At 39.5% G+C, this 23,994-nt stretch overlaps 1 protein-coding gene across 4 annotated transcripts in view; it reads right to left on the reverse strand.

Moving 5' to 3' along the window:
- The window catches only part of oca2 (oculocutaneous albinism II), a 484,102-nt gene that overhangs the window by 348,647 nt on the left and 111,461 nt on the right, over nt 1–23,994 (reverse strand). For all 4 annotated transcript variants that reach the window (XR_011342330.1, XM_069891904.1, XM_069891903.1 and 1 more), the window contains one exon: nt 23,443–23,515. Coding sequence is in view for 3 of the 4 variants with exons in the window: in XM_069891904.1 (XP_069748005.1) it covers nt 23,443–23,515 (73 nt within the window). In the remaining variant the exon portion in view is untranslated. The remainder of the gene's footprint in view (nt 1–23,442; nt 23,516–23,994) is intronic.

Genomic DNA, 23,994 nt, shown 5'->3' on the forward strand with positions numbered 1-23,994 from the left:
CATCCTATCAACCTTGCAGCGACCTTGAGGAATGTATGGATTTTGAACCCAAAGTCCCTCTGTTCATCCACACTCTTAAGTAACCGACCATTAACCCTGTACTCAGCCTTCTAGTTTGTCCTTCCAAATTGAATCACCTCACACTTATCAGGATTGAACCCCATCTGACCCCATCTGACACTTTTCCTCCCCAACTCTGCATCTTGTCTATATCCTTTTGTAACCTTCAGCTCCATCCATAACTCCTCCAACAATCGTATCATGCACAAACTGACTGGCCCATTCTTCCACTTCTTCATCCAGGTCATTTATAAAAAAAAATCAAAGATTAGGGGTCTCAGAACAGATCTTTGCAGTACTCCACTAGTCACTGTCTTCCAGGCAAAATATTTTCCTTCCACTCCTACTCTCTGATTTCTACCTGCAAGCCAATTTTTTTTATCCACACAGCCAAGGTTCCATGGAACCCATGTCTCAAGATTTTATGAATGAGTCTCTCATGGGGGATCAAATGCCTTACTAAAATCCACTTAGACCACATCTACAATCTGAACCTCATCAATTTATTTTGTTACGTTCTCAAAAACTCAGTTAGGCTCATGAGCATGACATTCCCTTCACAATGCCATGCTGACTGTACTTCTCCTAATGCTCATCCTTAAGAGTTTTCTTCAATAGTTTGTACATCACTGATGGAAGACTCACTGGTCTATAATTCTCAGGATTCTCCCTATTACCATTTTTTTAAACAAGGAACTACATTTACGATTCTCCATTCCTCTGGCACCTCCCCTGTGGACAAAGAGGACTCAAGGATCATAGTTACTGCCCAGCTATCTCTTCCCTCACTTCCCACAGCATCCTAGGGTATATTATGTCTGGCCCCAGGGACATCAATCTTAATGTTTTTAAGAAGATCCAACATTTCCTCTTCCTTAATCTCAACATTGTCCAGCACATAAGCCTGCTCTATTCCAACCTCACCCTGATCAAGGTCCTTTTCTCTTGTAAATAGCGAAGCAAAGTATTCATTTAGGTCCTCCCTAACCTTCTCTGCCTCCAAGCAGATGTTGCTTCCTTTAACCTTTAGCGGCCCCACCCTCATTCTCGTCACCCTTCTGTTCTTCATATATGCATAGAACGTGTTGGGATTCTCAATAACCCTACATGCCGGGGTGACGTCACTTGACCTCGCGACTCCCGTGGAATTAGTAAAAAAAAGTTCCTATTTAGAAACTTTTTTTTAAAAGAAAATATTTTGAAGTTAGTATAAAACATCTAACTAAACTTTTATGATGTCTCCCAAAAAACTCCTAAGCTAACTCCCACTAAGAAGTCGGGAGAGAAGAAAAAATAAACTGGGCCTACCTTGGCGTCAAAGCAGATCACTGAGATACTTTATGGATCTGCTGGCACAGACCCAGGAGATGGACCTTCCTCTGGAGCCTTCTTTGCACTGAGCCAGAAAGATAGCGCCAGAGGAAAACTTAAAACTGCATTGTGCATGCGCGAGAAGTCGGGCACGCACGGTGCAATGGAAAAGAAAGCTGAGGAAAAAATTCAAAGTCTCTTAAAGGGACAGTCCACCATGACAACTTCAGAGCATGAAGGAGACACAAGCCCAGTGGAAGAAGCTTTAGAAGAGTATGAAACTGAAGAAGATATGTCAAGTTCAGAAGAGGAACAGAGCAGAGGGAAAAAAAAGATTTTAAATAAAGAAATAAGTAAGATTGAATCTAAAATTGATGAACTTCAATTTAAAATTAATTTGACTTGGAAAATAATTTTAAATCGTTGTCAGAAGAATTGAATCAAGTTAAAACAGATTTGACAGTTAATGTGGATAATGCTTTCAAGATTATGAATAATGTTACACAAAGGATGGATAAGTTGGAAAATAAGGTTCAAGATGTTTGAGAGGATGTGCAGCGTATTGAAGTTAGATCTAATGTATCTGAAGATCCAATTATTACTTTAATCTCGATAAATGAAAAATTGTTGGAGAAAGTCAATATTTTGGAAAATTATAGCAGAAGAACTAACATTAAAATAGTGGAATAAAATAAGGTAAAGAAGAAGATGTGATTCACTTCTTTCAAGAATGGATACCCAAGATATTTGAGAGGAACATTTTGAAGACAAGATTTTAATTGAAAGAGCCCATTGAGCTTTGAGACCAAAGCCAGGTCTGAACTGGAGACCCCGATCTCTCCTGTTAGATTTTTGAATTATCAGGATATAGAGAGGCTTCTGGGTTTGGTGATGAAAAGGGCTATGGACCTTTGAACTATGAAGGGGATAAAATTTTATTTTATCCAGATTTGAGTTAAACTTCGTTAAAGAGAAGGAAAGAATTTAACCCAGTTAAGGAAGTTTTGTATGATAAATGTTAGAGATTTGTGTTGCATAATCCTGCTACTTAAAAAATTTTGTACCAGGTAACAGAATATTTTTTCACAAATTTTGTTCAAGCTGAAGGATATGCTCACAGTTTGTCTGAAGCCCAAGTAACAGAAGACATTGATTTGTTGCAATGAATTTAATATACTGTTTTGGGTTTTTTTTGATAGATGATGAATTGATATCATATTATCTATTCTTATATTAAATGGAATTTTTGCTGATTAAATCAAGTTTTATTTTCCTGTGGGGGTCGGGAGATGTGTTAAGTTGGTTTCTGGCAGTGGCATGTGTTTTCATGGCTTTGCCATGACCAGTAAAATGGAGGGAGGTTGTTCTGGTTTTTACAATACTTATTGGGTGGGGATTTTTGTTCTTCCTACCTTTTTTTTCTTTTTAATAATTAAATATGTTGTATTTAATCTGAATTATTTTAATACTGGATTGTAGATGGTGATGCTTAGGACCGACTTATTTTATGGGAATTCTTCCTGGATGGGTGTGATGAAAATAGATTTTAAAAATAAGGAAAAATGAATAAGACAATTAAGATTGTAAATTTTAATATTAATGGGATTAACAGGGAAATAAAAAGGAAGAAGCTAATGAGAAATTAGGAGTGGATATTGTTTTTTTACAAGTAATGCATTTAACTGAAAAAGAACACCTAAAGTTGAAAAGAGATTGGGTAGATCAAATTGTTGTTTTTTTTTTTCCCTTCATTTAATTCTAAAGCCAGGGGAGTAGCGATTTTATTTAAGAAAAATTAACCAATTAAAATTCAGAATGTGACTACAGATCCTGCAGGTAGATATATAATGGTAAATTGTCAAATATTTTCTGAGGAATGGACTTTATTAAATATATATACCCCAAATTTAAACAATTAAAAATTCATACAAGATACTTTTTTTTTAATTTGGCGGATTCTCATGAAAATATTTTAATAGGAGGGAATTTCAATTTTTGTTTCGATCCTTTATATGATAGATCTTCAAGAAAAATAGTTAAATCTAAAGCAGCTAAAACTATGTTATATTTAATGAAGGATTTAAACTTAGTGGATAAATGGAGAAAGAAACATCCTAGGGATAGAGACTATTCTTTTTATTCTAATAGATTTGATACATATTCTAGAATTGATTTATTTTTACTTTCAGTTCAAAATCAGTCAAGAGTTTTGAATATTGATTATAAAGCAAGAATAATGTCTGATCATTCTCCATTATTGATGGAAATGGAGTTATTGAAAAATAATGGTCAGGATATAGATGGAGATTAAATTCTTTGTTATTAAAAAGGGAAGATTTTCATGCTTTTATAAGACAGCATATTAAACTATTTTGTGATACTAATTTACATTTAATAGAGGATAAATTTATCATATGGGACACATTAAAAGCATATTAAAGAGGACAGATTATAAATTTTACTTCAAAAATTAAAAAGGATTTTATGAGAGATATAGATAAATTAGAAAAAAATAATAGTATTGGGAAAAGATACTCAAGACTGACCTTCAGAGGATAAATATAGGCACTTAATTAATTATAAAGTTACAATATAAAACAATGTTGACATAGAACAGAGAAAATCATTCTTGGATCTAAACAGAAATATTATGAATTAGAGGAAAGATCTCATAACATTCTGGCTTGGCAATTAAAAGCAGAACAAACTTAGATAACTATTAATGCAATAAAATGAGATAATAAGAAAGTGACATTTAAACCACAAGAAATAAATGAAACTTTTAGGGAATTTTATGAATAATTATACACTTCAGAATCATTACAGGATGAAACTATTATATGGATAATTATTTGTTGCAAATAACATTACCCAGATTAACTGAGACCGATAAAGATAATTTGGATAGACCATTTACTGAACAAGAAGTTAACCAAGCACTTAGTTGTTTACAGAATAATAAGTCTCCTCGAGAGGATGGATTCCCTGTGGAATTCTATAAAGAATTTAAAGATTTAATAATTCCTTTATTTATGCAGGTAATAGAACAAGCTTTTAGGTTACATATTCTTCCATAAACTTTTTCTACAGCGATAATTACGGTTATTTCTAAGTTCCATTAAAACCAGCTTCATATAAACCTATTTCATTGCTAAATATTGATTATAAAATTGTGGCAAAGATATCACCAATTAGAATAAATAATTGTCTTCCTGAATTAATAAATATGGATCAAATGAGCTTTGTTAAAAACAGACAAACTTCTGAAAATATAGTAAGGTTATTAAGTATAATTCATTTAGCACAAAAAAAATAATTGTTGCAGTTGCATTGGATGCAGAAAAAACTTTTGATAGATTAGAATGGGATTTTTTATTTAAAGTTTTAGGTAAATTTGGTTTTGGACTTAAGTTTGTAAATTGGATTAAAGCACTTTATAAAAGTCCTAAAGCTAAAGTAATAACCAATTGTCAGATATCACAATCATTTAATTTGACTAGATCAAGTAAGCAGGAATGTCCCTTATCTCCAGCTTTGTTTGCTTTGGTTATAGAACCTCTTGCACAAATGATTTGTATGGACCAGCAGTTAAAGGGTTTTAAGGTAAATTAAACTGAGCATAAAATCAGTCTATTTGCAGATGATGTGTTAGTATATTTAACTCAACCACAATTATCACTACCTAGACTTTATAAACAATTGATAGGTTATGGAAGAGTTTCTGGTTATAAAATAAATTGGGATAAAAGTGAGGTAATGGAATTAGTACAAGGTGATTATTCACAATGTCAAACAGATATTCAATTTAGGTGGACTGATGTTGGGATTAAATATTTAAGAATACATACAGATAATAATTCAAAAAAATTATATAAATTAAATTATATTCCATTACTTAAGAAAATTAATGAAGATTATTTTTTAAATGGATAAATTTATCTATAACTTTAATAGGAAGGGTTAATTGTATTAAAATGAATATTTTTCCCAAGAATTCAATATTTGTTGCAGACTTTACCAGTTTCTGTACCTCAAAAAAATTTTCAGGAATTAAATAAACAAGTTAGGAAAATTTATTTGGAAAGGTAAGATGGCAAGAATATCATTAGAAAAATTAACATGGAAATATGAATTAGGTGGATTACAATTTCCTAATTTTAAGAATTATTATAGAGCAGCACAATTAAGGTTTTTTGCTTCTTTATTTGGAAATAAAATTGGAGAAAATATACCTGAGGAATTTATTTATAAATGGGATCCAAGGTTAATGGTTGCTGACAGAGATGCTCCATTATTGAAACATTTGATTAATATTTGAAATGAGGTTAAGTTAGAAAATGATAGAAGTCCTTTGTCATCAAAAATGTCATTAATTAATCCTCATAATTTTTTCAAAAGATAATCCTTTTTCAAATATCTGGCATACTAAAGCAATTTCAAAAAATATTTGATTGTTATGAAAGTGGTAGATTGATGTAATTTCATCATTTAAGAAGTAAATATGATATTCCACATAATACTCTTTTTTGTTATTTTCAATTGAGAGCTTATTTAAGAGAGAAATTAGGACCAGATATGGTATTAAAAGATCATACAGATTTAGAACAGCTGATTGTTGATGGAATTATTAAGAAGTTTATCTCAATAGCATATGTGAAATTACAAGACAAATCACCTAAATTATGTTTATTTAAGTCAAAAGAAAGATTGGAAGAAGATTTATATATTTTGATATATTGTAGCCAACTGCAACAAAGAAACACATACACACTCGCAGTGTGGGAGGTTAAGCTTGGAGATTTATTGAGGCTGGAAAGGCTCATTTTATACAATTGGAGTTCCCGCCGTTTGTTTGATTGGCTGACATCAGCCACATGAATAACAATAGCAGACGGGAACATTCTTGCATGTGAATACTCTTCTTCCCCAGCCTGTTATTGATCTGTTAGCTGGGCAGCTTGGCCAGCACCATTTTAGGGCTGCTGGACTTTTACTGCTCCAGCTTTCAACCATGCCAGTTTGCTGTGTGAAGCAACATGTTACAATATGTTATGCTGCTGTTTACTACCGCACGGGATACGCAATGTGCCAGCTTGAACTCCGCAATGGCAGTTCGCCACATGACATCTCCCCCTCCAGAACCACATTACAGTTCATAATGTCCTTGGATGCAGTCCCCAATGTCTTTGGTGGTCTGCCTCTGCGTCGAGATGCTGGCATCTCCACAGGTTATGTTGGGTCCACGTGTGCCGGCTTGAGGCTGTCTATGTTGAAGACCTCTGGTTTGCCCTCGATGTCCAGTTTGAAGGTGGCCCCATTGTTCTGGATGACTCAGAAGGGGCCTTCGTAGGGCTTCTGTAGCAGTGGACAGTGAGGCCCTCTGCACATGAACATATACTCACAGTCTTGTAGGTCTTTAGGGATGTTGAACTTGGCTTGCCTGTGTCTGGAGGGTGGGATCAGAGACAGGTTACCAACCTTTTCCCGCAGCCCATCCAAGGTGGTTGTATCCTCCTGTTGATCTGGAGTGGTGGCCTTGTTAAGTCGATGGTAGGTGCCGCAAGGTTTCCAGCTCCCAGATGCTTTAGGCACCATGTGCAGGGGAGAAGCCCATGGACAGTCCGACCGCTGAATGATGCCTAACTCCTCAAGCTTGCAGAACTCCTCCTTGGCCAGTTGGAGCTTCTCTGGGGGGTGGGGGGGGGGGAAAAGTTATCTCACCCATGCATGGAGGTGGACCCTTGGTAAGGATGTGATGCCTGATGACATGTTGGGGCATCTCCATCATGAAATGAGGGGAAAGGATTGCTGGTAACTCAGCCAGCACCTTGGAGAACTCATTGTCCAAGCTGTGGATGGAGTCCAGGTGCAGTACCGGGAACCCGGTGCCCCTCAGTGCAAAGGTTTTGAACTTCTCTGTGTGCACAATTCTCTTGCCTTTGAGGTCTACTAGGAGGCTGTGGGCCAGCAGGAAATCTGCTCTGAGGAGTAGCTGTTCCACTGCAGCCAGCGGGAACTCCCACAAGAAGTGACTGCCTCCGAATTGCAGCTCAGCCCTGAGTGCCATAGGTCTGTATGCTGCTGTTGTTGTTAACAGCCCGCTTGCTTACATCTAGTGTCCAAATCTGTTAGGGGCATCACGCTGACCTCCGCTCCTGTATCCACCAAGAATTGTCTACTGGAAAAGTGAAGCTCTCTCAAGGGCCAGCCGTCATGGACATCAGTGACGGCTGGCTTTGTTGTTTTCCTGGAACTCACAGGGTGACTGGCTTCGGTGGGCTTCGGAGCCCCATCTTTGGTGGTAGAAGCATCATCTCTCCTTGGACTCGTCCCTGCCTTTTGCCTGCCGCTCCTTTCCAGGTCCTGCCTTGGTCTGGTTGCGAGACTTTGCGACGAGTCCCACGGAATCTGGGCACTTATATTTCTGCTTCCACAGAATGTCTGGCCATGCGGTGAATTTTCGGGGATCGCTGCAATCTGTGTCAGCCAGGAGAAGTTGGATGTCCTTGGGCAGCTGCTCCAAGAACGCCTGCTCGAACATAATGCAGGGCTCATGGTCTCCCAGGTGGGCCAGCATCTCATTCATGAGTGCTGATGGGAACCTGTCCCCTAGCCGATCCAGGTGGAGCAGCTGTGCCCCTCTCTCTCTCACTGTGAAAGCCCGAAGGACTTGGTTAATAACTCTTTGAAGGCAGTGCAAGTGGATGAAGTTGGCTACTCTGTCTGCAGTCTCTAGATCCAGGGCGCTGACCACGTGTAGAACCATGTGGACTCAGATATGATGCCCCGAATCTGGAACTGAGCCTCAGCCTGGTCAAACCTCATGCCGGGTCGAACTATCCAGATGGTTGAGAACTTGAGGCCGACTGCGCTGATCGCTGCTTCACTATCCATTGCTGGGTTTAGATGCCGTCTAAACTGTCGGGTTCACCAATTGTACAAAGAAACACATACACTCGCAGGGTGGGAGGTTAAGCTCTGAGATTTATTGAGGCTGGAAAGGCTCCTTTTTTACACTTAGAGTTCCCGCCATTTGTTTGATTGGCTGACATCAGTCGTATGAATAACAATAGCGGACGGAAACATTCTTGCATGTGAATCTGTTAGCAGTTCGCTGTGTTAAGGGACGTGTTACAGTGTGTTATGCTGTTGTTTACTACCGCGCGCGTCACAAGATCAACCAAAATTTGCAAAATTTATGTCAAGACATTATATCTAATACAATTAATCTAAGAAATAGATTAATTCACCTTAATTTTTTTACATCAGTTATATATTACCTCAGAAAATGAACGGATGGAAATTGAACACATCAGATCAATGTTTTAGATGTGATGAAGATATTGGAACTTTTGTTCATTCCACATGGTCTTGTTCAAAATTTAAACCTTTTTGGATCTCCATTAGTAAGTTTTTGCAACAGGTTACAAGTATTGTTTTTCTGTTGCATCCTGGGCTAATTTTGATGGGGAATTTTGAAAATATAACACCTAAATTATGTTTATCAGATTTTCAGTTGAAATTAGTTAAATTGGCTCTGGCAAGGAAATGTATTACTGTCACTTGGAAATCAGATGTTTCTTTAACATTAGGAAGATGGCAAAGAGAGATTCAAAGATGAATTCCATTAGAAAAAGATTACATATAATTTGAGAGGTAAATATTCTATATTTTTATGGATTTAGAGCCCGTATGCTCAAACATTACGTTTGAATTTATAAATAATTCCTTTGAAATCTTCTTTTAATAAATAAATAATGTTTTCCTGTGAAATGATTTTGGGATCTTTGAGCATTTTCTAAAGCAATCCAATTTCATATCTAATCCTGTCCATTATGTATTTTAGTTTTGTTAGATTTTTTTGTAGTTATAATTTTTAGTGGAGGGTAGTGAGGGGTAGTGGGGGTTGGGAGGGAGGATTTAGTTAGGGTCTAGATGGGTTTATTTTATAGTTATTTTTATATAAATCAATATGTATTTTAATCAATAACTTTGTAACGTGATTTTTTTTTAATTTGTTATATATCTGTTGATTTTAAGTAAAATATTTTTTAAAATCTGACATGCCAAGGCCTTGTCATGCTCTCTTTGAGCTCTAAGTCCTTTCTTAAGCTCCTTCCAGGCTGCCATATGCTTCTCATGAGCCCCTCCTGTTTCCTTTACATATGCTTTCTTCTTCCTCTCGACTCGCTGCCTCACCTCTTTCGGCAACCTTTTCCCACCATCTTCTCCTTGTCCCAGTGGGACTAAACTATCCTGACCCAGCACAAGTGCTCTCTAAACTTCCTTCACATTAGTTCTGTGCTTTCACCCTTGAACATTTATTTCCAATTTACTCTGGATAGTTCCTGCCTCATCCCATCATAATTATCCCTTCCACAATTCAGCATTTTCCCATTTTATCTGGTGGTTATTCTTTTCCCTAGGCCCTTGACAACGTCCTATTCGGGAGACTGGTTCAAAAGTTTAGGGTTCTTAGGATCCAGGGTATCTTGTTGAACTGGATTCAACACAGGGGCACCCCAAGTCCTTGTACACTCATGACTGCGTGGCCATGTTTGTCTTCAACTCGATCTACAAATTCATTGACGACACCATGGTTAATGGCCAAATAAATCTGCACTCTAACTAAGCCACTTTTATTTTGGAACTAGGATAACGTTGAATATTTATTATCTATTTTATGTATTGATTGCTTCTTTTTGATTCAATTATATATACTTTTGTAGTTGTTTCAGTTGTTTTCTACAAAATAACTGTTCAGCTTCAGCAAGTAAAAAATAGTTGCTGATGTATATTGTATCTAACAAAAAACTGATCTTCAGTACCATTAGAACATACAGAAGTGAGTGTAATTGGATGAAGATGAGGAATACTTCCCACCGCTTGTCCTGCTAACCTTCTCCTGACTCCCTAAGGGACAATCTGTGGATCCTGCATGGGCCCTTGCAGAATTCACAGATCGAAAGTCATTTTCAATCTCAAGATGCTGTCGAAGATGGCAAAGATGGAAGCAGGTATATTGGAATAAGAGGAGTCACTAAAACCTAAAGGGAAATGCATGAAGATCAAAAAGAAACACATTGATGTTTAGCGTACAAATGCCTAATTTAAGAAATTAGCATAAGTGAGACTCATCACTCAGTCCCTCAATCAAAGAAATGAGAACATCAGCCACAACTTCAATTGAAAAGTCCTGTGTAAAGTCCACTTGTTATGAATTCACATACTAAGTATATGCACATCAATCTGGAACATTTGCATTTAATCCTATTTTTGTGATTCATGTCACATTTTTAATTAGTTTTTTTTTCATTTAATGTGACAGCTGGAATTATTCTCTGATTGCTTAGTCTACGCAATTGAGTGGCCACTCACCCAAAAAATGATTCAAAATACTGATGGAATAATTTGATCCATTATTCCTTGTTTCGAGTATTCAATATTAGCAGAGTTTTAAACAGATTAAACTTTTCAAAAAGAAAAGAAATTGCACGACCTATTTCACTACATGATTTTACTTGTTCATTCAAATACCTAGTGCGGCTTTTGATACTCTCTTTACAAAACTCAAAAGCTTGCCATAGGGTCATATTTTAAGCCAAAAAGTTAATTTGATTGAGTAGCTGTGAATGAGCAATATAATGCAATAAAACCTCTGATATCAGGCACCTATAGAGATGGGTAGATGCTGGATAAATGAATTTGCCGGTTGCTTGGGATTGTGTTGTGCGATTGACAAACTAACCACGAGGGGCTGCCAATTTTAAACTTTTGTATTTATTTTCTGCAATTTTTTTTTGCTGGTTGTTTGAATGGGGATTTTATTGCAGTTGAGTGCTGGACTAACTTCCAGATACCTGGTAAATTAATGTAAAGGTTGGAATATGTATATAAAACCACAGTAACCAAGGAACAACCAACTTGTTTACTTTAATTCCTTCAACTAGTTAGACCTCAACATGACTGCATACCCTCCAATGAGGTTGACTCTTAACCCTTTGGACTCCGTATCCCTGTTTCATGGACTACCAACAAGCGCGTATACTCCATGTCCCTGTTTTCAGGGACTGGTAATATACCCAACCATCATCTGGTTCATGCCGTAGTTTACCCATGGACCCATTCCAAAGAACATGTTATGAAAGGTTAAAGATGGCTAGAGCCCAAAGTGTTAAAAGCCCCTGGTTCAGGTGCAATTTCGGGTGGGCAGTAAATGTGGGCATCACCTTCATATCACCAGCTGAGCAAGGATAAATAAAAAGAAATCCATAATTTTCCAAAATCCATTTATGAGTTTCAATCAGTAACATTGAGAGGATGGTTTTATTTTATGCTTCCAGCTGTGGAGAGATTTTGAAACTTTGAAAAGTATTAACTTGAGGAAAAGATAAACAGTGAAACCAAAAGACTAAATTTAAAAGATAAGGTTTCAAAATAGACCCTGGCCAGCTGCATTGAAATTCACCTCCAATCATTAAAGCTCCATTCCCCATATAGAACGCTAATAGCCTGAATACGCCTGAGATGATCTGATCTCAGAAGCTAAGCAGGCTCAGGCTTGGAGGGGAGACCGCCTAGGAATACCAGGTGCTGTAGATTTCTGTGAGGGGTGATGGACAAAGTGGCGACTCTCTGTCTGCCTTACAGTAGACAAAAGTTACGATAGACAAAAGTATGTTACATTCTAAATGAGACAATAATACCTTTATAGAAGTGTGTTCCAAATGTGAGTCACTGAATGAATTTCAGATGTAGAACAGAGTCTATTACATAGAACATTACAGTATACAGTACAGGCTATTCAGCCCATGTTAAACCTACTCCATAACAATCCATTTTTCCCTGCCTCACATCATAGCCCTCTATTTTGCTTATATCCTTGTACCTATCAAGGAGTCTTTTGAATGTCCCTATTATACCAGCCTCCACCATCACCCTGGCAATGCATTCCAGGAACTCACCACTCTCTGTGTAAAAAAACATACCTCTGAGATCTCCTCTAAACTTTCCTCCACTCTCCTTATGCAGGTGTCCTCTGGTATTTGATTTTGTCGTCCCTAGAAAAAAAAAGTGCTGGTTGTCCGCTCATTCTTATTAGTCAAGTTTATTGTCTTCCGATTGTCCAATACAACCTGATGAAACAGCATTCTCCAGTCTTTGGTGCAAAACATGCTGACATGCAGCCAGACACAACACACATTCAGACAAATAATACATATGCAGGATAAGTTTTTTTCTCCATTAAAATAAATATTGCTTTGTACCAATGAGAATCTCAGATGGTTAGTGTGAGCAGTTCCTTTGGTCATTCAGCATTCTCACTACCCGTGGGAAGAAGCCATTCCTCAGCCTGGTGGTGCTGGCTCTGATCCTCCTGTATCTCTTTCCCGAGGGGAGCAGCTGAAAGATGCTGTGTGCGGGGTGGAAGGGGTCCTTAATGATTTTGTGCACCCTCTTCAGACAATGATCCCGGGAGCTTCAAATGGAGATGAACAAATTACTAAGCAAGCAGGTCACCGTGATTAAAATTTTGTTTGTTTTTGGAAGTTGATGGGACACTCATGGTAAGGCAAGAAGGTGGTTTTATAAGAGAACTTTGATTCACTGGTCTTATTTCCTATGTCAAATTATCATCACATTCCTGTGGTGCCTCTTCAACCTGTCCCCTTTCAATCTGCTTTTTTTGGTAAAGGAGAGAATAGATAAATCTCGAAATAATTTTGGTCTGCTCGTGTAACTTTTTGTTGGCCGTAAATGTCAAGCTGGTGGAATTTACCATGGAATGAAGGGATTAGCATATGACTGCACTCCTTGGAGTTCAGATGAATGAGAGGGGACCTCTTAGAAGCATTTTGAATGTTGACAGGCTTGGACAGAGTAGATGTAGGGAAAGTGCTTCCCATGGTATGGGAGTAAAGGACAAGAGGGCACAACTTCAGGATTGAAGGGCGCCAATTTAAAACAGAGATGCAGATGGATTCTTTAGCCAGAGAGTAGTGAACCTTTGGAATTTGCTACCACCGGTGGCTGTGGAGAAAAAGTTGTTGGGTGTATTTAAGGCAGAGATTGATATATATCTGAATAGTCAGGGTATCAAAGGTTATGGGGAGAAGGCAGGGGAGTGGGGCTGAGTGGAAGAATGGAGGAGCAGACTTGATAGAATGAATGGCCTACTTTTGCTCCTATATCTTTTGGTCTTAACATATGTCTCCCAAGATTTATGACTGTCACATTCTCTTTATCACCCAATGCAATACCTGCAATCTGGTAATTTTTTTCGTTTTGTGGTTTACCCAAGAGTGAAAGTAACCCAAGAAGAGAGAGCAAAACTCAAACTGCTAGAGGAAGTGAACATATGAAGAAACTGAAGTAGAAACACAATGCTGGAGAAACTCAGCAGGTCAAATAGTGTACTCTATATAGCAAAGATACATAATCCACATTTCAGGCTGGAGTTCCTCATCAAGGTATGGACAAATGTCGACAGGCACCTGAACAAAATGGTCAGGGTAGGGGGAGGAGCACAGTCCCAAATGCAAGAGGTGAATAAGGAAAGGAGGGCTCCCCAGCAAGTTGAGGGGGAGATGCCTCTGTGACTAGAGAAGTGGGTGGAGAACTGTTTTAAATGTGAGAGAAGGGGGGGGGGGGGGGGAGGGTCAAGCAGTGGGGAAAGCTGAGAATTGACTCTTTGGGTCACGATCCTGAATCAAGTCCAGCAGTACTGCTGGAGGGTCTCCATCTGAAATACTGACCATCTCCTTCCCCTCACAGCTGCACAGAATTCCTCTGGCACCTGACCTGATGCAGGGGCTCAATCTGAATTACCAGCCATCTCCTTCCCTAGACTAGACAGTTACTGCCTCCAGCGATTTGCTTCTTTTCTCCAGATTCAAACCTCTGCCATCCATTCCTGCCTCCCTCTGCAATGCATTACCTTTGGTGTCATCTGCAAATTTACCAGTCGTGTCGCCTTCTCATCCAAATCATTAAGACATTTGACGAAAAGCAGGGAACACAGCCTCGATCTCTGCTTTGCAGACTGGTTGGTGACAGGCCTGCAATTTGAGAAACAACCCTCCATGACCACCCTTTTGCACTTTCCACCAAGCCAATTTTGTGTACAATCGGCTACCTCAGCTTAGATTCCATTGCAATCTCACCTTCTGGACCAAACTGCAAACGGGATCTTGTCAAGGCTCCTACCTCAACATTCTTTTATTGTCATGTAATAAAACAGAAAGTGTATTAGTACACAAAATTGATTTTAGTCTACTGTAAGATAGACAACATTTGCCATCAGCAGAACTTGCCCGGTTTCTCTTGCAGTCAGAGAAAGAGGAACAAAAGGGAGTTCCCCACACCCTGCCTCCCGCACCCCCCCCCCCCCGAGTCACTGAATGTCTGTGATTTGCCTCCAGCGCACCCCCGCCCTCACAGAACCCAGTCCAAACTATCAAAACCCGTGCACCAGATCCACACTTCTGACACGATCAGGAATCAATCAGCGTCCTCAGTACCACTTACAATGCCTAACTTATATTAAGAATAAACAGTTTAAAAAATACTATCCTGTCAACAAACTTCACTTGCATAAATATATAAACATTAACTCATTTATTTCAGTTGCATTCTTTGAAAACATTTAATTGTTGCTGCAGGTTCCTCCCCCTCCACAGAGCCGCCCGAAAAACAATAACATTATAGATAATTAATCGCCTCCCCCAAGTTCACAGAACCACTTATCCGGCATCTGCCAATCCCCATTGGAGTCAGGGGTCTTACTGTACACAGACTGCTACCACATTTCATTCACCAGCAAATTCTGAGGTACATTCCCATCACAGCACCAAAAGTAAAATTGTGATTCAGTAAAAATGGAAAAGGCTTTTTTTTATATATAGTAGGAGACCGACTCTATAATACGCAAAAGACAAAGTGAAAAGATTACCTCAAACCATCTGTTAACCGGTAGAACAATAATGGCTCTCAAATCAGCCGATGAATACAAAAATCATTTAATGCCCACTCAGTGTTGTGCACTTCTTCGAGAATGTCCTTTGTACATCACTATTAAATATATTGCTCCAAGCGACCTGCTGAAACCCCTTTGCTAATTTTTACAATTTAGTCATTAACCTCTGTGGATTAAAAACGGGGAAATTGTTCACTCATATGCATTAACCACCAAGTTAAAAGTTACAGACGGACAAATGTTGATGTAAATCCTCCCTCCATCCATTACAATAAAACAGGCTAAAAGCCATCAGAAGTTCTTGATTCAGCAAGTAGTGTTTGGTTTTTCTGGAGAAAGGGAAAGGTTTTCTATTGCAGTTAATTATGTGTGCACACGGCAGGGAGTTACAAATTCCACAGTATTCGCTCTAATTGTCTTCAATTACCGTTACTTTCGGAGGGTACATTTTGTGACAGTGTCAAGTGGCAAGCTGCAATGAAGGACCTCATCACTCCTGATATCTATATTTAACCGGTAGATTTCAGACTGCACCATCTGAATCATTATTAGCAAGCTAGCTCCAGAGCTTCAAAACAAGATTTCATTTCAACTGTATTTGCACTGAATGGAGGGGTGCAGTGCTAATCCTTTAGATGCCGGACCTCACTAAAAACGGTGACAAGGAGGTGCCAGAACCACCCTATGAGGTGCTGGAGCTACCCCTGACAGCACTGCACCCCTGGCTGAACTACCATATAAAACGTGATGTATACTTTTAAAAGACAAAGCTTATAACTGCATCAGCATCTCAAGAGTGAAAATTGTTCTGAACGAAAGAGCTTTGAAAACTATTTTGTCTATCAGGTTGGGAGCAGTTGAGGAATAGAAAAGTTACCTTACATGATTGGGAAAATGCTCCCACTTACAGAGATGGAGTATCAGAAGATTATTTTGTTTGACCTGACAGTGTAAAAATAGAGGTAGAGTGGAGAACTAACGCTGCCTCATCCAGATGCTGAGATCTCTATAGAATGAGCTTCCCACTTTTCTCATCTGGTGGGTGTCAGTAATGGCACCAAACATGCTGACAGCAAATCCTATTGAATGGTTCACACAAACAGCAAATTATGGAGTACAATTTTTAACTAGCATTTTAGCACATAAGAAATATGAGCAGGAGTTGACCCGCCGAACCTACTCCGCCATTCAATGATCTGATGATAGGCTTGTCTCCTCCTATCTGCCTTTTCCACATATTCCCCTACTTTGTAAAAAAAAATCTATTTTAAATATATTTAATGAGGTAGCCTCTATTGCTTCAATGGGCAGCGGATTCCAAAGAATCACCAACCTGTTCATAGCTGAAATGCATCACAAAAAGGCGTGAAACACGAAAGTGCGCAGACGCTGCGATTGCAATGAAAACCTTGAAGAAGGGCTCAGGCCTGAAATATTGGTAATATACAGTAGCAATAAGCGAGACTTGCTGAGTTCTACCAGCACGTCTGTGGTTTTGCAACATAAAGCAAGGCTACAATTCACTGAATTTTGCAATGGATGTTAAAATTCATGAGGGAATTACAATCCAAAGAATTTTTATGACGCCAGGAAGTTTTATCAGGAGTACTCACATTTATTACAACAACAAAAACTTGTTCAGGCTTCCAACAACAATGCTTATCTTTTTCAGAACTTTACAGATAAATAAATACCAATGCACCATTCTGATTTCTGAAGGTTCACTGGGAAGGATGCAGGTCATCCCAGAAAGCAGGATTCCCGAGGACTTCATTTAAAATTATACTTTTAGCTACCTATGTACATTCTCCAAAACATTCTGTGGATTTCACAGTGGAATAACATGGAGAGTTTGCCTTCCGTTACAATGGCACAGTCAAAGAAAATTACCGTATTTGATGGCATATAAGACACCTCCATCCAATTTTTAGCATGCGATTTCAGGAATAAAATTGTTTTAGTGTAGTTACCTTCACTCACCTCGATGGAAACTCTTCAGCCTTGCATGGCCAAGATGCTGAAGCCTCCTCACACATGAGCAACAGCAGGAACATGTCCTCCGGCCTACCACACACCAAGGCTCAGGATGCTTCCCCCCCCCACCCACCCCCACACCATGAAAATGCCAATTGATTGACAGGTGCGCCAGGACCCAAGGCCACGCGAGGGCAGGAGGGAGAGAAGCCACTGCAATGGGCAGAGCCCATGCCTACCGTCACGGGGAGCAGACTTTGAGGGGAGTGCTGGGCCTCAGTGATCAGGCTCCCCACTGGGCCTTTGTTCGATGAGCACGGCTCCCCGAACAGATTGAATGAGGTAGGGGGTGGGGTGATGGGTGGTAGTGAGCTTGACAGGCTGCTCATTCAGTTTGCTCGGGGGCTATATTCATCAATCAAAGCCTGATCATCAGGGCTCCCTCATAGCACTGTGGGAGAGAGTGAACAAGCGGGAGGGAAGGAGGGAGATAGAGGTTAGGATCGATCGAACGGAAGTGAGCAGCGACTCCGGAAAGTACAAGCCACCCGAGGGAAGGTGCGGGCCTGCTTCCTGGACAGCGCAGAACCTCTGCAGGCTTCTTGAAGCTGGGTGAGATGTTTGAGCTCTTTCCTCCTGTCGCCATCTTGTGGAGAAAACCCTCCACCATGTTTGTATTTTGGTTCCCAAAATGGCAGCAGCAAAATGTCACCTTCGTGTATAGGACCTGTGGTGGTTTTTGAGGTAATTTTTCACGGAAAAAAAGAGGTCCTATATGTTGTCAAATACAGTCATTATATTTCATATAAAACAACTAGTTCACTGAAGCTTCATTTAAGAAATTTAAACTTGAACTTGAACTATGCTAGCGATTTCATTGGGCATTCACCGATATGTACAAGTTCTTTTAACAGTGACCTAGATCTGTGTGTGGATGTACATGCATGCAGTTATAGCTGGCTTTTTTTTAAATTGCAACTCTTGGGAATGAAATCACAACTTACTTAACTAAAGGAAACATTATTCTAGATGTCCAATTTATTCCAATAAGATAGAAACAGGGAGATTGTTTCCACAGGCAGGTGATACCAGAACGAGATTTAGACAAGTAGATTAAAAACAGAGATGAGGAGTGTGGTGATATCACTATGTATATTGTATGCATGTACTGTATGGGCTGGCCCTTCCCCTGAACCTGAGACTCCTCCCTCCTGGATATCCCCATAAAAGCTGTTATGGCCAAACCCCTCCCTCAGTACCTGCCTTGGACCCCAGCCAGCAACATGCAAGATGTGCTGATATCTAAAGGTGATTAAAGCCCATTAATCACATATCCTTGGCAAATATGGTTGATTGGTCGCACAAGGAGGAACTAATTTTCCCAGAGAGTAGTAAATGGGTGGGGCATGGGAGAATTAAGGGTTATGGGGAACAGGGATGTAATTAGAGCTCGGTCCATGGCTATATAAGCTATGATCTTATTGAATGGTGGAGCAGATAGCTCCAATTGTATGACTGACACAGAGAATCAATAATCAGTAACAGCCAGTGTTAAAACTTGTCAGGATTTCAAAAATTAAGACTATATTGGTCAAACCAATTGTTTCTGTTTCATGTTAATCGACAAGAGAAAATTAAGCATCTGTGGTCCATATCATAATGCGCAAACAGTACTCTTGTGCTTAACAAGTATAAAAGAGAAAATGTTAATATTCTTAATATATTTCCTTGCCAATTATGTTCTTATTAATACATTTTGATTTAAAAAGAAAAAGCAATGTACAGGTTGGGGGTCACAACTAGAATATTCCATCTAATCTAGTCATGATATTTTAGGAAAGCTGTGGTCCTGAAAAGGGAAGATTTACCAGAACATCTGGAACACAATGGATCGAAGAGTCAGTCAGTTACGGAGACAGATGAGAGACTACAGATGCTACAGACTGGTACACAAAGCAATCTGATTGAGGATGGCCGACTATTCTTTTCCTCCCATTGTCTTTCTCCATCAGATTATTTTGTGCTCCAGGTAGTGAATTATGTAGGACTACCTCGAAGATGCTTCCTTCCACAGTAAATTTCCAAGCCGAAGAATAAAGTAATTGCAAGGATATTGTCAGAAACACAAATTCTCACAAATGAGTCTCTTTAAGATAGGTGACACGACAAGCTTTATTCTCGTCTGCAGAGTTGGACTCAACTGGCTTCTCGCCAAGTCAAGGCCCGATACATACAGTGCATTGATTTTTATACCTTTTTTACTTGTCCTTCCCCTCCTCTTTCTTCTTTGGCTTGGCTTCGCGGACGAAGATTTATGGAGGGGGTAAAAGTCCACATCAGCTGCAGGCTCGTTTGTGGCTGACAAGTCCGATGCGGGACAGGCAGACACGGTTGCAGCGGCTGCAGGGGAAAATTGGTGGGTTGGGGTTGGGTGTTGGGTTTTTCCTCCTTTGCCTTTCGTCAGTGAGGTGTGATCTGCGGTCTTCTTCAAAGGAGGTTGCTGCCCGCCAAACTGTGAGGCTTGCATTTGTAATTATCATGTTAGTTACGTACACTACGAACTCTGCACACACTAAATTCTGTTTTTCACTCTTTTATCAATCTTTGGCTCCTACATGTCTCTTTGTGACCATGAAAGATCTCTGTTTGTTATAACATTGTCCAGCTGAACTTTTATGGTAAGCTCCCTGTCTATTCTGGCTTCCCCTTTTATGATTAATCATCACATTTTAACTTAAGCCCTTTTTAACCTAAATTCTCTATCTATAACAGATATAATGATATCATTCATCCATGATGATTCTTTCTCTTCAACTTGCTTTGTTCTCCCATGGGTTGTGGTCTCCATTGGCGACGTCAATAAGTACCCTACCTATGATGGGGTTCGGTTCCGCGACTCACATCGTAAGGTGAAATTATCGTACGTCAGGGTGTACCTGTAGACTTCTGAGCCACTCCTGCCGGGAGGACGACCCGACGTCCCCACTCCTGCCAGGAGTCCAGATGGTAACCAGAGGCAGCAGTGTTGCTTCACAGCCTACGTTGTGATTAGGAATGCGTGCGCATTCCTCTTCAATCTCTCCCTCTTCAATCTCTCCCTCCCCAGCGACTGCAATCTGCGCATGTGCTCCAAATTACTTTTTTTTAATGGCATTGGGTCCGACAAAGCACGATGGGGAAGTGATCTGCATGCGCTGATTGGGCGGAAGCATTTCCTTCAGAGAAGGAAGAGCAACCACGTTGATCCAGGTAAACCCCGACTTACCTTTATTCAAAACGGATTCCGATCATTGTAACTCAGAAATATCATAAGCTGGGACGTTGTAAGTCGGAGTCTATCTGTATTGCCAGTCCTTGATTATCTTTGAGAAGTGCCGGTGGAATGCTGTCTTCACGACATGTTTCACAGCACTGCTAGGCAGGGGGCTCTAGCATGTGGATCTAATGGCAAAGTAGGAACAGCAATGAGGGATTTTGTGTGGATTTGAGGGGAACTTTTAAACTCCAGCATTCTCCTACCTTCGATGATTTGGATGGTTGAAGTTTTGTGCCATGGAGGAATCACTGATGATTACTTACAGTTCATCTTGTAGAGAGTGTAGATGGCAGCCACGGTGCACTCTGGTAGAGAGAATCATATTTGAGGAGTGCCAATCAAGCAACTAGTTTTTGCTTGATGCTGTTATTTCCTGTCGTGTTGTTGGATTTATTACCTATTACATCACTCTCACACTGCTCAAATACAAATGCAGTTCTCCCTTGTGATATTATTGTTTAAGTTATCAGTTTATTAGATCCAACAAATGAAATGTCACTTACCTAATGATGAAGCTCCTGGGGACTGAAATTTAAAGTGCATCTTGAATTGTTACAGACCTTCACAAAAATTTGCTCTAAAAAGATCTCTCAAAACAACACACTTTTTGGTTCCAAGGATAATCCTGCCTTTACTCCCTTGTTTTTCTTTTTTTTCTGCCTTCTATATCTCTCAATAATTTCCTGTTTAACAAATCAAAACCTTTCCTTATTTTAAAATCCTCAATTAAATCACCCCTTGAAGCTTTAGTGAAAAAGTACCTGATTCTCAGTAAAAACCCAACGCTGGAGAAACTCAGCAAGTCATACAGCGTACTTTGAATAGTAAAGATACATAACCAACGTTTCAGACCTGAGCCCTTCATCAAGGTGTGAGCAAAATGAAGACAGGCACCTGAATAAAATGGTGGGGAGAGGGGCAAAGGAAGGAGTGCAAGCCCACAGGCAGGAGGTAATAGGTGGATAAGGGAGGGAGGGAATATCAGCAAATAGGGGGAAGGGGGATGGCTCTGTGAATGGACAGGGAAAGGAGTGGAGAGCTGTAGGAAAGGAGAAGGATACTGAAGTGAGGTAGAATGGGGAGTGATCTCGTAGAAACTGGAGAAGTCAATGTTAATGCCATACGGTTGGAAACTGCCCAAACATAATACTGTGGAACCCCAATTTAATGTGCCTCGATTTAACATGAATTTGGAATAACGTGATGAGTCATTGGACTTCGATATATACAAGGTATGCACCGCATAACATCCACATTCTGTTCTTTGTGATAGGACGTCAAGAAGAGTCCATCTTTTTTTCCAATGGAATATATTTATTCATTTCTATGTACCATTGCTGTATTCTCAGGCTATCTTCTAATTTCCAGGTTGACATAATACATTTTTTTGCTACAGCTCAGGCTATCATAATAAATCTTTTTTGTGCTCCATCCAAATCGAGTCCAAGTTCTTTACTTCTTATATTACTTAGAAGAAAGATCTCTGGATTTTTTTGGTATGTTACTTTTTGTGATTTTATTTAATACCTGGTTTAGATCTTCCCAAAACTTTTCCACTTTCTCACATGCCCAAATTGCATGTACTGTTGTTCCCGTTTCCTTCTTACAGCGAAAACATCTGTCTGATACTGTTGGGTCCCATTTATTTAACTTTTGGGGCATGGTGCATAGCCTGTGTAACCAATTATATTGTATCATGCGTAACCTCGTGTTTATTGTATTTCTCATAGTTCCGGAGCATAGCTTTTCCCATGTTTCATTCTTTATCTTTATGTTTAGATCTTGTTCCCATTTTTGTTAACATATAATTTAAGAAATAACATCACAGTATTCGAACAAATTTGGGAACCGTACATGGCACACAACAGAGAAGTCCTACCGCAGACCTCCACCACCTAAAATGACAGAAGGAGAAGAAGATGAAATGAACTGACCCAGTATGTAAAAGTAGAAGACACAAATTTCTTGTTTATTTCATTGTGTGATGACATTGTTTAATGGGTTTAATGTATCATATAGGTTGAACGTTGAGTGGGTGGGAGGGGGGGTGAAGGAGGGAGGGAAGGGAGGGGGAAAAGGGGAGAAAATGACACTGTGTATATTCAAGAGGGAAATGTTTGTGTGTATTTTGGTCAGTATGGTTCATAGTATGAAAAATAAAAAAAATTTAAAAAAGAAGAGCCCATTTTAAAAGATGCAGTACCAGGGATGGCCACCCTGTGGCGCAGTGGATGTTTAGAAGTGGAGCATCTAAATGATTATGTACAGTAATGTTTATCTTGGTGGGGAATGCATCACATTGATGGGGGGGAAGTATGGTGTGTGCTGCCAAGAACGGAGGGGAGGGTGGTGGTGAGTGCAGCCACAAACAGAGAGAGATAAGTATTGCTACAAGCAGAAAGGGGGTGGCATGAGGGGAGAGGAGCAGGGTTGTTGCTGCGATTGATATGTTAACCCTGATTTAGCATGACCCCGTTTTTATCATAATGCTATTTTTTGGACCCCAACTATTGCATTATAACAAGGTTCCACTGTATTAGGCATTTTCCTCCAATTTACGGTTGGCCTTGGTTTGACAGTCCATGAGGTAAGCAAACCGAAGAACCTGTAGGCAATTTATGCAGTCGTAGAGAAAGAACATGCAAACTCCATAAAGGCAGCACCTGAGGACACGATCGAAAATTGCCCAAGACTCAAAGGCAAATCACTAAGTGTTTACCCAGGTTCTTCCAAACAGGTTTCAAAACAGAAAGCATAGCCATACATAGCTCAGGTATGGCTGAATAATTGCATTGGAAAAGGATACAAGTATTTTCAAATGGCGAAACAGCTATCATTTGTCGGGAGGTTTCGTGATCTGGATGAGTGCTGAATAAAACCTGAAATAAGAAGAAATTTAATTTGTTTGCAAACCATTCCAGCTCACATATTGAGAAACATAGAAAAGGGAGAAAGCTATTTAGTCGCACAGTCCTGTTCTGCTCCAATAAGATCATTGCTCTTCTCTCTGTATCCATACATTTGTAGAACAGTACGGCACAGAAACCGGCCCTTTGGCCCATGTTGATCATTCTGAACTATGTAGTCTCATTGACCTGAACCTGGACAATAGGCTGGATACCCCTCACATCCATGTACTAATCCAATCTCTTAAATGTCAAAATCTAACCCCTCATATTACTTCTAACTTTTGCCCCTTAACTCTTAACTCATGACCTCTTGTTTCAATCTCTCCTATTCTCAATGGAAAAAGCCTATCCATATCAACTCTATCCATTCCTCTCATAATCTTAAATACCTCTAACAAATCCCCTCTCAACCTTCTACACTCCAAAGAATAAAGACCTAATTTGCTCAA

Source organism: Narcine bancroftii, chromosome 7 (assembly GCF_036971445.1).
Source record: "Narcine bancroftii isolate sNarBan1 chromosome 7, sNarBan1.hap1, whole genome shotgun sequence".
NCBI classification, from domain to species: domain Eukaryota; kingdom Metazoa; phylum Chordata; class Chondrichthyes; order Torpediniformes; family Narcinidae; genus Narcine; species Narcine bancroftii.